Genomic DNA, 15,506 nt, shown 5'->3' on the forward strand with positions numbered 1-15,506 from the left:
GAATTCAAAGGTGGGGAGAGCAGAGGCAGGGACCGATAGCGAATTCCCAGCTACAGAATCTCATGGGGAATGAATGCCACTGGTGAGGGTGAGCAACACTGATCCAACCCATGAGAAGACCCAGTCAGTAAGTTTGTCACCCCTGGTTTATACCATACTGTTCTATGAAGCGTGTATCTCTTTTACAATACAGAACAACAATATTGTCAAAACTTAGCACATGTAAAGTTACCACATCCTACTAAAGTAGCAGAAATCTCTTAAAAAGTCACTTAATATTAGCATTTTGGATAGCACATTGTCCGGGGAGATGTACATCTAATCAGTTTAGGAGCAAATATAATACTTTACATGAGAGAGACTTCACGTGAGATGAACAGTTAAATTACAGGATAAATGGTGTTTTACTAAAAATACCACACACAGGAAGGAAAAGGCTGCAATTGGATCTGGATGGGCTACAGGGGTGGGTAGATGAGAACAGGATGGGTTTCAACACTGACAAGTGCAAGGTGCTGCACCTGGGGAGGAAGAACCAGCAGCAGACGTACAGGCTGGGGAACTCCCTTCTCAACAATGCAGAGGCAGAGAAGGATCATGGAGTCATTATTGAGGCCAATATGAACGTGGGTCGACAGTGTAGGGATGCGGTCAGGAAGGCGAACTGTACCTTTTCATGCATCCACAGATGCATCATGAGCGGGTCCAAGGAGGTGATCCTCCCCCTCTATGCGACACTGGTTAGGCCGCAGTTGGAGTACTGCGTCCAGTTCTGGGCACCGCACTTCAGGAGGGATGTGGACAGCATCGAGAGGGTCCAGAAGGGCCACCCACATGACCAGGGGGCAGCAGGGCAGGCCCTATGAGGAGAGGCTACAGGACCTGAACCTGTTCAGCCTCCACAAGAGAAGGCCGTTTACGAACTAGTCAGGGGGGACCAGCAGGCATTGGGGGAGTCCCTGTTCTCCCGAGCACTCCCAGGAGTGACAAGAAATAACAGTCACAAGCTGGCAGAGAGTAGATTCAGGCTAGATATCAGGAGGCACTACTTCACTGTCAGGGCGGCTAGGATCTGGAACCAACTACCAAGAGAAGTGATGCTGCCTCCTACTCTGGGGGTCTTTAAAAGGAGGCTGGATGAACACCTGGCTGGGGTCATTTGACCCCAGTAGTCTTTCCTGCCATGGCAGGGGGTCAGACTTGATGATCTGCTCAGGTCCCTTCCGACCCTACCTACCAACTATAAATAAATAAATCTTACCAAACTGAAGTAAGAGATCATCTTCAAGCACTGGTTTCAAGTATTCCTCCTCTTCCCAAGGCAGTGGGCTGCTCAGAGAATTCAAATATTCTGCAGTTGGTTTCTGGACAGAGAAAGTTAAAGAAGCATGAGACACAAGTTTCTTAAAACTACAGAAGCTTTATTTCACATGCACAGACTATGCTACTGACAGAGGTTTCACTTTTCTCCCATCACTGAAGTCATGGGAAACATTACCAAAAACACACTACACATCCTTAGAGCAAAAGCTAAGAACAAAACATTACCTGACAGCCTAACAAAACAGTAGGGAAAGGAACCTCTGAATTCTCTTCCTGGCTCTGACTACACGTTTTTCTCCAAGTATTGCACTGTTTCAGTAAGCCAACCCTATGTGCAAGTTGACCCAATAATTTCAGACAAATAGCAGCTATTGACATACCTAGGGGTGCACCGCTAGAGATTTTTTGGGCTGATACAGATGGCCGATTTTTAACAAGCCATGTCAGCCAATACTGATTTGATGGCGGATATGCAGCCCTGCAGCATGGAGAGTGGCGACCAGTTGGTAAGTCTGTTGTGAGGGAAGGAGTAGGGGGGCAAGATCAAGCCCCTGCGGTTAGGGAGTGGGGCTGGGGTAGGCGTTGCACAGCCAGGGTGGGGCATGGGACGGAGCCCTGAGCGTCTCGTTCTGGGGGCGGGGGGGCGCGCACAGGGCGGCTCCTGTTGTTACACATACCCCAGGAAAGCATAGGGGGCATGTGCCCCTGGATCTGTGCATGGAGCAAGGGTGGGCTGGGGCCTGGGCAATGCCAGACTCTTCTCAGCATGGGGTTGGGTCAGCCTGTGCTTGAGGTGGACAGCAGTGGCACTGGAATTGGGGCTACGGGGGGAGCCGCAGCCCCCACTCCCAGTGCCACCACCACCCACCCTGAGTGCAGCCTGGCTCAGTCCCCTGCCAGGAAGAGCCTGGCACTGCCCCAGCCCCAGCCAGCAGTGGCAGCCTGTCCTTGCCCTGCATGCAGATCTGGGGGCACATGCCCCCCATGCCCTCCCAGGGTGCATGCAGAAGCAGGAGCTGCCCCTCTCCCCGCATCCCCCAGATGAGCCACTCATGACTCCGTCCTGTGCCCTACTCTGGATGTGCGGTGCCTGCCCCTGCCCCACTCCCTCCCTCACTGAGGGGGTCTCAATCTGCCCCCACACCCCTTCCCTCCCATCACCCCTTCCCCCACAACAGACTTACCAGTCAGACCCGGCTGCTCTCCATGCTGCCCGACTGTGCTCCTTGCCACCTGTGTACTGTGCTGCAGCTGAGCACATGCACATGACATTTATCAGCCACATCAGCCAAAAAAAGCCAATTGCTGATACTTTTAAATTTCCTTATATCAATGGCTATCCGATATGGGACCGTCATATCGGTACATCTCTAGACATACCCAGGTAAAAAGCTACTTCCATTAAAGGCAATTTAAACAAGGAAAGAACCCAAAGGTTTAAATGCACTCAAATACTAAAATAATACTGAAAACATTGGGCATGGTATTTTTATGGCATGAACATACAAGTCAAAACCAAAGGAAGGAGAGTTATAGATCAACACCACGTATAAGCTACATGTAATTTTTATGTTTCTATTGGAGAAAGAAAAGCAGACATAATCTGAACAATACAATCTATCATCACTGTCGTCATAACAATATAATACAGGCAGACACCAGCCTCTTCAAGTACCACTGGAATCTGAACCATGGGACCTCAGCAACACAGCAAACCTTCCTATTCTGAGCTCTATGTTTCTGTAGTTAAATTGCCAGCAGCACCTGAGATGGCAAATTAAAAGCTAACTCATGTATGTCTAAGCTATACTGAAGTCACTGCTACACTGATATATCTAAGGGACTTAGAAATAGTTAATAACAAAAACTCCTCCAAGGATCTTAGGAAGACTTGCATACCTTTGAGAACCTGTGCCTTCCAGCTCAGTATCCCAGTTCTTAAGAAAGATCTGCATGTTCCATATTTCTTGGGGACCAGAAGAACTCAGTCTAGACCTCGTTTCTCCATTTGGAAATGGCTACTGTAAAAGCACCTAAAACCGCTCGTCACCCACCAAGCAAGTTTTGTACAAGACACTACAGACTTTCTACAGAAACTTAAAAACACAGACCACCTTCCCAGCAACACACTCCTAGCCACCATGGATGTTACCAGCCTATATACCAACATCCCACACCAGGATGGCATCCAAGCCTACCTTACGTATCTACAGGAACAAGATTACAACACAGATTACAGACCCAAAGATATTACTGACCTTATACACTTCATCCTCACACACAACAATTTCACTTTTAATAATCAACACTTCCTCCAGATGATGGGAACAGCTATGGGCACTAAAATGGCCCCACAGTATGCCAATCTTTTTATGAGCCACCTGGAAGAAGACTTCCTCAAGAACTGCACCATCAAACCCTTGCTATACTTAAGATATATTGATGACATCTTCATCATTTGGACTGAAAACCTACAATCTCTGATTGAGTTCCATCAGAAATTCAACAATCACCATCCCTCCATCCATCTCTCTCTAAAATACTCCAGCACCAGCATCTCCTTTTTAGACACGATGATCAGTATCCAAAATGATAAAATACAGACCATGTTATACAAGAAACTCACAGACCAACATACATATCTGCACAGAACCAGCAATCACCCGAAACACACCAAAAAAGCTGTGATATACAGCCAAGCCTTCAGATACCACCGCATCTGTACTGAAGAGAACACCCGGGATTGCCATCTCACCAATCTTAGCAAGGACACTCCTCCAGAGAGGTAGATTGCATGTTTGAAAGAGCCACCCAGATACCACGTGAAGAACTGCTGCAGTACAGAAGAAAAACACCCACAAATCGCACACCGCTGGTTATGACATATCACCCATCCCTTGAACCTGTACGAAAAATCCTCAAACAACTGCAACCCATACTAGAAAGAGACCCTATTTTTAAAAAGATCTTCCCAGAGCCACCCATCCTAGCCTTCAAACAAGCACCGAACCTCGCCAACCTCATCACCAGAAGCAAACTTCCTCAAGCCCAGAACACACCAAAAGGATCCAGACCGTGCCAGGACAAGAAATGCAAAACCTGCCAACACATCTCCACCACCCCCACCATTACTACACCCCACAACAGAGCCATCAGCATCCCAGGATCTTAAAGCTGCACCTCCAGAAATGTAATATACCTCATCCAATGCACCAAATGCCCTGATGGAAAATACATAGGAGAGACCAAACAACAACTGTGCACCAGAATGAACGCACACCGGAAATCTATCAAAGACAGAAATACCCAGTTACTGATGGGGGCACATTTCTCACAGGAGGGCCACTCTCTCTCCAATCTCTCAGTCCTGATTCTCAAAGGAAACTTGCACAACACTTCTCAGAGACAAGCCTATGAACTCCATTTCATCAACCTCCTGGATACTAGAGATCATGGACTAAACATAGACATTGGATTTTTGACACAACATAATCTGCCTGACATCTGACTCCCCAGCACAGCCCCTGGCTTCTTTACTTTTCATTCCATCCAGGAAGAGCACACACCAACTGCTGAAACTTACTTAGCCTGACGAAGGGTTTTTGAACCCGAAAGCTTGCTTAATAACTATTCTCCAACTATTTGGGTTGGTCTAATAAAAGATATCAAATTCACCCAAGGAACCTTGTCTGCCTACATCCTTAGACCAACACGGCTACAACCTACACCCCTGTAACAATGAATCAGGCGTTACTGTGTTTCAAAAAGTATCAAGTTATCTGAAGCCCATCTAGACTAAAACAAAACTGAATCAAGTGACAGGATGCCAATCTGGTTAAAAGTTACAGTTATTCAGATACATTATTAGGTCTGTTGTTAAACCTGACTTAGATATAACCAGAAAAAAGACAAACTAAAATTTCAAATTAAAGCTAAAGTTCCACTCTCTTTCTGCTATTACTCCATGATTCTCTCTTTCTGTAGCATCTATCTAGACTTGGCCATTACAGATAGAATTTCACCAAGAACAGGGAACCAGAGGATAAGAAAGACTATTTAAATCAACAGCCACGTCAACTATTACTTCACTCATTCCACCAAAATCCAGGATGGAGCAACCGTACAGGAAACCCAATAATTTGAATTTTATGCAAGACTGGAAATATTGGAAAGGAAAAGAATAAGTCAGGTGCCTCAACTCAAACCTATCAAGGAAATACAAGTTAAGCTGCCACTTCTAAAATACTCACATATCTGCAGAAGCCAACTGATAAATATTTTCAGCCAGTTTTCCCAAGCTTCATCTCTTAAGACTTTGTGCAGAATTACACAAAAAAGATGACACATGGAAATTTTATGGCTACTACCTACGTTTCTGCCTCACATGTATAAAAGTAACAAACTGAAGTAATAAGTTGCCTACTTACCTTTATTCTAACGAAGTTTATTAGCTTAACATATCCATAAAATTCAAGTCCTGAAAAAAAGAATAAAACTAATGTAAAAGGAAATCTACATAATTTACAATAACATGAATGTTAATTGGTTGTTCAATTGGCCGATTTCCTCTTGGGGTTTACATCATTATCTAGCACAGTGTTTGCATCTTAATTTGCCATTTACATTATTCTGAAATTTTTCTTCAGGATAAAAATGACCGATTCTTTAATTCAGTTCGAATTTATGTTTAGTTTTTAGCATGTCGAACATATGCAAACACAGCTTATCATCAGGGATTTTCCTCTCTTGCCAAACAGCTATTATTTTTACAAAGGTTCCTTAACTGTAAACACCCTTTGTCTAAGAACTACACAGAACAGAATACTTATCCACATTTTTGCTTTTGGCCTATTGAAAATAAGTTAATCGTGGCCAACAGTAATATTATGACAAACATTCCTTTAAAATGGCTATTTAACACAACAAAAGCCGTCTACATGCATGCAAGGACAGCAGTTGCATTGAACAGCCATTACCTAAAGCTAAATTATAGTCTCCACTGGTCCTTATAGCTTGTACATGGTTCTCAAAATCCTTCAAAGAGTTGTCTGTCTCCTCCCAGCGTATCTTCCAAAGCTATGGCATCCTGAACTGCAGGCCATGTGGGTGAGGTCTGGTCCAGCCGTGCAGAGGGAGGCAAGGAATGTGGGCCCAGCCTTGCCACTGCTGCCCCACTGCCAAATTTTCCAACCCATGGAGAGGCCTGCAGGCCCAATGCCATGGCTCTACAGGCTGGATTTGACCCAAGAGGCTGACCACCCCTGACCTAGACAGACAATACCAAGGTTTCTGAAACCTAATTCCTCCTAGCTTTTTTTCTTATTTCCAGACTCCCAAATTATTTTCAAAATGTTTTGAATGCTAAAACAGAAATAAAATTCCTTCCTAGGCTCCTCTACTCTCCTTAATTAAAAAGTATCTTTCTTCAAGAACAACTCCTGTATATTCAAACTACGATTTCTCTAGTTTCCTCATAAATAACTTTCCTCCATCTTAACACAAGCTTACTCACAAATTGCTGTCCTTTACACTACACCCATATTAGCTCTCTGCTACTGTTTTTAAAAGTAACCAAGCAATTTAGTCTCATAAGTCACGATGTCAAGTCTAAAGCTACATAGATATTTGGGACTTTCAGTGAGACATTAGGCTAGGACATAACATACTTACATTGGTATAATTTGCATCAGTTGGTACAATAATGTAACCTATGTTGATAACCAAACCAGCTCTCTGAAGGTAACTGTTGGCAATAAGCCAGTGCTTCCCAAACTTTTCCTCAGCGTGACCCCATTTATTAGAGGTGCACCAATACATCGGTCTGATATCATATTGGCAGCAATACGGAGAAAACTGTCTATAATGGAAACTGGCCTGATGTGGCCAATAAATGGCCTGTGCAGGTGTGGAGCTGCAGCGCAGCATGTAAGCAGTGAGGAGAGCTGTGTGTATCTGGTAAGTCGGGCAGCATGGAGCTTCAGTCACCAATTTGATTTGTAGGATATCTGGCCCAATTCAGGAGCCGAATCTCCAAATCTGAACTGAATCAGGAGACCCATTAAAAGATCTGAATCAAATCCAAAGCCTCTGGACTGATTCGAGGCTGATTCAGAGAGATTTGGATTGGCAAAGCTGAGTTTGGGGGGCGGGCCTCTGCCACAAGCCCTCAGAGGCCCTGATCGCTGCTGCCAAAGCCGGCGAGTGTGGGACGCTTTCTTTTTTTCTTTTTTTTTTTAAGTGCTAGGAGGCTGGAGCCGGGCAGGGGATGGGGCCGGGCAGGGCACCCCCACCCCTGCGCCCTCCTGGGGTGCACACAGAGGCAGGAGTTATCCCCCTCCTCCCTTCGATGAGCCACAGCTCCAACCTGCACCCTGTTACACCTTGGCTGGGCAGCGTCTGCCCCTGCCCCAGCCCCACTCCCTCCTTCCCTCGCTGCAGTGGTCTTGATCTGCTCCCCCACACCCCTTCCCTTCCACCAAAACAGACTTACCAGCTGCATGCAGCTACTGGAAATCTAATTGGTATCGGCCAATATGCCTCCTTAAAAACCGGCTATCGGTATCGGCCCCAAAAATCTGTCAGGGCACCCCTACCATTCATGACCCCATTTCCTCAGCATGGCCCCTCACTCCCAACCCACAGCACCCCACCCTGGTGACTGCATTCACTGATGTTGTGACCCTATTTGGGGTCACGACCCACAGTTTGGGAACTGCTGCAATAAGTGCTATTTTGCAACCTAACCACTAGGTGGAAGGGGAATTAGTAATCGCTTGCTTTCACTGAACACAGAGTTGCACCTGGATTAAACTGACTAGTTTCAGGTACGTGCCTTTTACACTACTAAAACCTTTACCACTTGCTTAATCTGGAGTAACTGTACTGTGGTATCTTTACCCTGGAATGAAATGATTACGTGACTACAAGGCTGCATGTTGTACATCCAGTTCATGTTTACATCCATTTAAGCATGTAGTGTGTGCACATCCTACCTGGAAGTCCCAAATGTCTAAATCACATTTGAATAGAGCACTTAAAAAAAACCAGACTTCTAGATAATGTGTTCATATTTTAGTGAAGAATTTTTGTGCCCTATTTGCCAGGCTAGTTAGTTATATTTGCTGTACTGTAGTCAAGCTTAGCAGTCATTTCACAGAAAAATTCTGGTCTGCTCAGGCAATTTCTTAACATATTTAGCGCTTTCAAATTTCTACCTTTTTATAATGAACTTGTAATATCTGCCTATGATTGATTCTATAAAAAATAACTAATGCATGGGCCAGCTCCTACTTTATTAGGTGCCTAAGTGTAATCCTATTCCAAGGATCAAGTCCCTGAAAAATTGTCAACACAAAAGGTGACTGGATCCTCTTCTTCCTTGCTGCTTTTAACACGTTATCATAAGAGCTTTAGTAATGGAATTGGCACATGTCTAAATAACCTCTCTTAGTTTGCTTGGTTTTACCATCCTCCCACTACCACTTGCTACTTTGTTATCTTCCCTCCCCCCCATCCTCTTCATATTTAATCCATGTTCTTGATCAACATTCACAAATATTTCGCCTACTACTAGCTTGCATGCAGCAGGGGTTGAATATCACTATTTTGTGGCACTGATGAGTTCTAATTCAGGTCACCAGCACCCAAAATAAAATTCTAAAAATTCTAAAAATGCCAGTCTTTTAGCTGGGTTCCCTAAAAAAAACAGATGAATTACAAGTGTAGAATTACACTTAGATTAGATGAAAGAGAAGTGGGATAAGTGTACTGCAACATATAACAACAAAACAAAAACAAAAGCAAAAAAAAAACAAGTTATACTGTCATACATCTGCTCAGATCTGAGAATGATAATAAATAGCCATAATAGAGCCTCTGCCATTCAGTGTGCTAGGCCTAGAAAATGTGAACATAAGCAAAGAAAATAGGTATAAAATACAAGAAGAGTCCATCATAAAAAAAAAAGAGGGTATAGAGATCTTCCTCAGGAAAACAGATAAAGTATGTGGGCCAGACTTCAATAGTCTTTGTTTCTGGACAGATGAATGTGTGCGCGCATGGTGAACTTTCTCTGATGATCCACAACACCTGTTTATTTTTCTAATTAGGACACTGCTTCATGGCATATTCTTAAGAGTCACAAAAAGACACCTACCATGCTTTTGAATCATGTTGTCAATACTAAACTGATGCTCTGATTTACAATGGGAAAATGTATCTTCAGCAGAACTGAACAGCCTGCAATTAAGAAGAAACCAAACAGAAAGTGAAGAACATGGGGCAAGGTTAATGTTTAAATTCAGATTACGTGGGTTTTTCTGTGCTTTATCAAATCTCCTCAAAACTACAGTTCAGTAGTGCTGCTCATTTGTTTTGGTAGTATGAGGAATGGAAGACGAAATAACACCTGCTCACCCACATCGTGAGTCCAAATTAGAATTTGCAAAATACTTTGTAATGAAGATGATACATGAAGAGATTTCAGATATTTTTTTTAAAGGAAAATTCCAGCTGGGACCCCTTCTTCATTAGCTATGTCATGCTTTTACAGCCAAAACACAAAGCCTACACTGAAGAAAACAGCGAGATTCTACTGTGCACTGTGCTGTTGCAGGGCATTACCACACGGTCCACTTAAAGCCACTAGAAACCCACTGTGCAGTTGGTACACATTTTCAAGCACCGACTTTATAGCTGGATGGCCCTTATTAAAGCTGACAGTCATGTTAATGGTGTAATAGCTTGGCGCATGCAGATGGTCTACATTGGGCACATCTACATGAGACACTATGTCGCCATAGCACATTCCTACAGCTGGGGGTGGCAGCGGCATGCAGTAGATCTTGGGGTGCTTTTAAATACTACAGGTGATCTCCTACTTAAAAAGGATGAAGACCACTGCTACTGTGCGTTACTACCACCACATACCTGCCAAAAGTAACAGCGCTAAGACAGCTGTTACTCTGTCACCATGTAGCACTTCCAAAAACAAGTACTAAAGGACAGCACAGTAACAACTGCACCGTGGGGGAAATGTGTACACATGCCCATTGATATTTACTTGCACAGTACACCTGGCCCGCGGATATTTACCCGGGCACGTGTAGACACGCCCATTAATATGTAAGTGCGCAGTATGTGACGTGCAGCAAGCTAAGGTCACAGGCTGGGCGCACGGGACCTTCCGTGACAGCACAACCCGGCCCCAGCGCCTCAGGCACTGGCCGCTACCCGTGGGAGCCCCGAAAGGGTGACCCTCCCGCCCCGCCACGGACCTCTCGCAGAAGAGGCAGCGGCTCCGCGGCTCCTGGGCCGTCTCCTCCTCCTCGTCCTCCCACATATCCTCATCGCCGCTGTCCCACAGGGCGGGCAGACCGCTCAGCCCCGCGCCCGCCCGCGCGCACATGGCCCCAACGAGCCCGCCGCCGCCCACGTGCGCCCAGCGCGCCGCCCGCCCCACTTCCGGGTTCACGGCCAGAACGCCGGACGCATGCGCGGGGCGAGCCGGCATTCCTAGAGGGACCGCCGGGACAGCTGGCCTGCGCCCAGGCCCTGCGCCCCCTGCCGACCGGGCGGCCTGAGGCGCTCTGCGCCTGCGCGGCCTCAGGCAGCACGTGGGACTGTGTGCTCCCGGTTTCCCCGCAGCTGGTGTAAAGGGGCACAGAGCTGCACGGTTTTCCCCTTGCCCAGTTTTTTCCTCCCCTCTTGATGCCAGAGTTCTCAGTTCTTGCAAAAACCACTGTTTCCCCCCGCCTCTATCCATCCCCTCCTACCTTGATCCCGATACAAGAGGCCCCTTGTCTCCCAGCCAACCCCATTGGCTGTCCCCCATTTGGTACCTGCAAAGGACCTGACTGAATGTGTGGCCGCCGCAGAAGCACAGCTAACTGGAGCGCGTTGCCATTGACCAGGGGTTGAGGGGGGCTGTAGCCACCCCAAAATTCACCTTAGTCCCCCTTCCTAGCTACTTCCTAGCTCCACCTATATCCAAGCCCCCTGCTTCCCCCCAGGCCTGCTGCTGAGCCTGCCTGCAGCCTGCAGAGGCGTGGTGCCTTAAGTGGGTGCTGTTAAAAAACCAAATAAGTATGTTTGGCCAGAAGATGTATAGCACAACCCCTGCACCCTTCCAATTTTCTGTGTAGCCCACTTCAGCCCCCTCCTTCCACCTAGAAGAGGCTAGCACCGCCCCAGCCATTGAAGCCTTGTGTGTCGACAGCTGTTTTGATGCTAGTCATCTCCTACCCGTCACTGCCATGTTAAAGCGATTGTCTGCTTTTCACCTTAGCGTAACTCCTCCGGTGAGGGGCTGCGGGTGCGTGGCCATGGTGACTCAGTTTCTTCCAAGAGCCCCTCGTTTTAGCAAGAGAGAACAAACACGTTGGATTTATTTATACCCGCTGGCATTAGAACCGCAATCTGTAATATACCCCAAGACGCCCAGCCTGGAAACCTGATAACAAAATGACCCCTCTCACCAGCTTAAAATGCCAACCACAGCAGTCTCACAAGGACCCTTTAGGCTGAGACGCTTCACCTTGTGCTGTCTCAGGTGGCACAAGCACTTCCATTGCTTCACAGTCACACTGACTGCATGAACTTCTGCTGCTTTCTCTGTGCACCTCACTCGTGTGTCACAACAGTCAGGTCCTCTCGCTGCCGGGGTCTCCTCAGGGGAAGTTGATCCTTCTCCGAGTGGCACTCAGACCTGCCTCTTCCACAATGTCCCTGGGGCCCATTTCAATGGTATGTGGAGCCTACCAGGCCTCTCCCCTGCTCCTCCCACACTGCTCTGGGAAAAGCAGCTGCCACTTTGCAGCTCCTCTCCGCAACTTCCCCTCCTGCTAACCCTCAAAGCAGTCTGGAAGCTGTAATTCAACCCAGCAATCTGGGTCTGGTTTTCCTGGGCTCTCCATCCCTCTCTGCTTAACTTCTCGCAATGCAGTGACAGAGGTTATATTAGGGTCTTTGCTGCCTCAGCTCCCATGCCAGAACCTCCGGGCTCCCAAGTTTCAGAATCAGAGGGGCTGCAGAGGTCATCTAGTCCAACGCTCTAGGTCCAAGCAAGCACTCAGGCATGTTGGCATTGTGTGTCACAGGTGCATTGGCAATCCAGAAATCTCCCAGAATACATTCAAACAGAGTTGGCAACCCTACTCATCCAATGCTGATTCGGCCTATTTTGGATGAACTCTGCTCACTGCTCAAATTTCACTGCTAGGCAGCTAATTCACTGCTTTTGTGTCCCATCCCCAGGGCCAGGCCAGGTAGCACAGGACTAGGGCAGCAAATTGAAAGGGGTGGCAAAAACAGGGTGCATAAACCTCACATGGGCTCATTACAGGCTGCCTCGGAAATCTGTGCATGTGGAGAAGTGAGCAGGGCAGCTCTGGCACTGCTGAGCCACTGCTCTGGGGCTCTGTCTGATTCCCACCATCACCAGGTCCCAGGTATGTTAAGAGAATGGTGGCAAATTTCATTTGCCTAGGATGGCAAAAATCTTTCCACCACTCCTGCCTAGTCTTCCTCTGTTCCCCCAGCCCCCACCAAACACATCTAGTTCTCTCAGCCTCACGTGGCTTACATTCCAACCTCTTTTTCATTGTTGTTGCTTGCCTCTGGATCCTCTCCAGTTTTTCTACTTCCTTCTTATAATGCAGTGCCCAGAACCACACACTTGTTAGGAATGCCCAGCATAAATATATTCATATCCTATTTATACCCATATGTTCATGTACTAACATTATCCTTTAGCTCAGTGGTATCAAACATATGGTCAGTGGGCTGGATCCAGGTCATAGAGATGTACAGTCTAGCTCGTGAGCTTCAGACCAACCCTGCACACCGCATGCAGTGTGCAGACACATCTGGCATGCAAACTGAACCTGATGCCACTGGCACACAGGGAATCAGTCTGGGGCACTCACTGCATGCGGCACTCCTCCTGGATGAACCTATGGGCTGGCTCCGGGGTTAATTAGGATCAGGCCATGACAGCCAGCAAGGAAAGCTGGTCTGGTGGGATGCAGATGCAGCTCGCCCTGCCTGTGCTGGCTCCCTGGACTATAGGTCGTGCCTGCAGCACCAAGTCCATCCTGCCCACCACATGCAACACAAGCCCTGAACTGGTACCAATGTGGGCTACCTGTGGCAGAGGGGGGCAGCATGGGAAGTGCACTATACATGGCACCCCTCTGGACTGGTCCTGTGTGCTGGCTTTTGCACAGTCTGATCTGGACCACAGACTGGCCCAGAGACCCATGGAGCTAGATGAGTTTGATGCCCCTGATTTAGCTTGAGAAGTTCTCCTTCTCCAATCTATTTATAGAGAGCAATTGTATCTCAGTCTTTGTTTTGCTAGCCTAACTAGCCAAACAGCAACAAGCCAAGAGGATCTTACGGGATCTTGACACACAGGTTTTCCATTCCCCAAATCATCCTCATAGCTATTCTTTGCACCGGTGCCAGTTAGAATACACCTTTCATGCACATAGATGGCCACCATTGTACATAATATTCCAGATAAGTTTTCATTAGTGCCTTATAGAACAGAATTTATTATACTCTCCTATTTAGCCTGTTCCTTACTTATATGACAATTCGTGTACTAATCTCTATTTTAACTAATGAAAAAGAGTCTTTTGTTTTTAGTTTGGTTTGGTTTTAGTTCTTGTAAGGGAAAACGCTTCAGGGAGGGATTCCTAGCATATAAGGGACTATCTGAAGAATTTTCGAACTAAAGAAATTTCACTTTTTAGTCTTTCAGCTTTTCTCTTCAGCTAACTAGTTCTCTCAGGCTATCATTTCCTTTTTACAATTGAAAATCTTGCTTACTTCATTCTTCCATTCGATTTAAATGGAACCATTTTTTAAATCATTTGATTCAATGTTACTTTCTAATATTACTAGTTGTTCTAGAAGGTCTTTGCTAGTTACTAAAACCAAATTTAAAATATCATCATCCCTTATTTATTCAGTGACTTCATGGTAAAGGAATTAGTTCAGGGAATAACCAAGACCATTATTAGTAGCACTTGTCCTGAAATTTATTTCAGGGAAACTAGTCTTGTCTTCTCACACAATGTATGGTACATTTTCTCTCTCAAAAATATTAAAGAACTGTCAATCCATGCCCAAATCAGATCCAAATTACATATCTCTGACCCAGTCAGTCTGTGCTGAGTTCACACTAACACAGCTAATTACCACTCTTGAATCAGATCCAGATATCTTTAGCAGAACCCCAGCACTGTTTCAGTAGGTTCTTTTTTATGTTCCTTCCCCAAAATGATTTCTACTTAAAAAGATATGTTTTTTCCAGTCTACGAGATAATTCGTGTACAATAATCCACCACTTGTATTTCAGTCTTTCCTGAGCAGCATATAGCCTCTAATAATTATACTTTTCAGATAGGGTTATTATTCCATCATATTTTTTGTTATCCAGTTAATTTCAAATGCCATATCCTGCATGATTATTTCAAGTTCCTCTATTTTGTTGCCCAGGTTCCTTGCATTAGTGAACTGATATACCTATTGTTTATTTCTGACTGCACCCAAATTCCTAGACAAATTAGCAACTGTTATTTTGCTCATTATAGTCTCAATGTGGCTACTACTCTCATCAGTGTTACTACTTTTTCTCGTGGTCTATCCTCCTCCTACTCTCTGGAGTGCCTTTATCTATTGCTGTTTTCTGACCTGATTTTCTTCTTCCTGTATATTGTAACCACATGGGGGGAATTATACTAATCTCTCTCAATTTTTTCCTTTGATTTCTTAGTCTAAAGCCCTTCTTTTTTCAGTTGGCAAACCTTAGTTACAGAAGGCTAGCATCTCCAGTATTCAGGTGGAGTCCATCATCTCTAAATGCTTGCCAGTTGTCAAACATCCCAAAACTTGATTAGTTGCTAAGCTTGAGAGAGTTGCTGAGCTTCCTGATCTTCTAGTGTAGTTCAGGTTAGACCCAGAGGACCTGGATTCAATCCAGTAAACGATCTAACTAGGAGGCATCATTATATGCATAAGAAGCAATGTCTTAGCAAAAAGTTTGCTAAGACACACACTTTCAAATTGCTCTCAAAAATAGGAAGACAGCACTTCACAAAAAACAGGCTAATGTATAAAATGGGGTATTGCTGGCCTCAGCTGTGTGGGTAATTGGAGGATTGCAGTTTTCACAGCTG

The 15,506-nt window shown here is 45.7% G+C and overlaps 1 protein-coding gene across 2 annotated transcripts in view; it reads right to left on the reverse strand.

Moving 5' to 3' along the window:
- PRMT3 (protein arginine methyltransferase 3) overlaps positions 1-10,790 on the reverse strand; it is a 116,556-nt gene extending 105,766 nt beyond the window's left edge. The window contains exons 1-4 of one of the 2 annotated variants that reach the window (XM_006266240.4): positions 10,599-10,790; positions 9,479-9,561; positions 5,751-5,800; positions 1,262-1,364 (exon numbers count right to left, since the gene is read on the reverse strand). In XM_006266240.4, the coding sequence (XP_006266302.2) occupies positions 1,262-1,364; positions 5,751-5,800; positions 9,479-9,561; positions 10,599-10,729 (367 nt within the window). In that variant the 5' untranslated portion in view covers positions 10,730-10,790. The remainder of the gene's footprint in view (positions 1-1,261; positions 1,365-5,750; positions 5,801-9,478; positions 9,562-10,598) is intronic. The other variant, XM_019477087.2, reaches the window with a different exon arrangement.
- Between the last annotated feature and the right edge of the window lie 4,716 nt (positions 10,791-15,506).

The sequence above is a fragment of the Alligator mississippiensis genome, chromosome 2 (genome assembly GCF_030867095.1).
Source record: "Alligator mississippiensis isolate rAllMis1 chromosome 2, rAllMis1, whole genome shotgun sequence".
NCBI classification, from domain to species: Eukaryota; Metazoa; Chordata; order Crocodylia; family Alligatoridae; genus Alligator; species Alligator mississippiensis.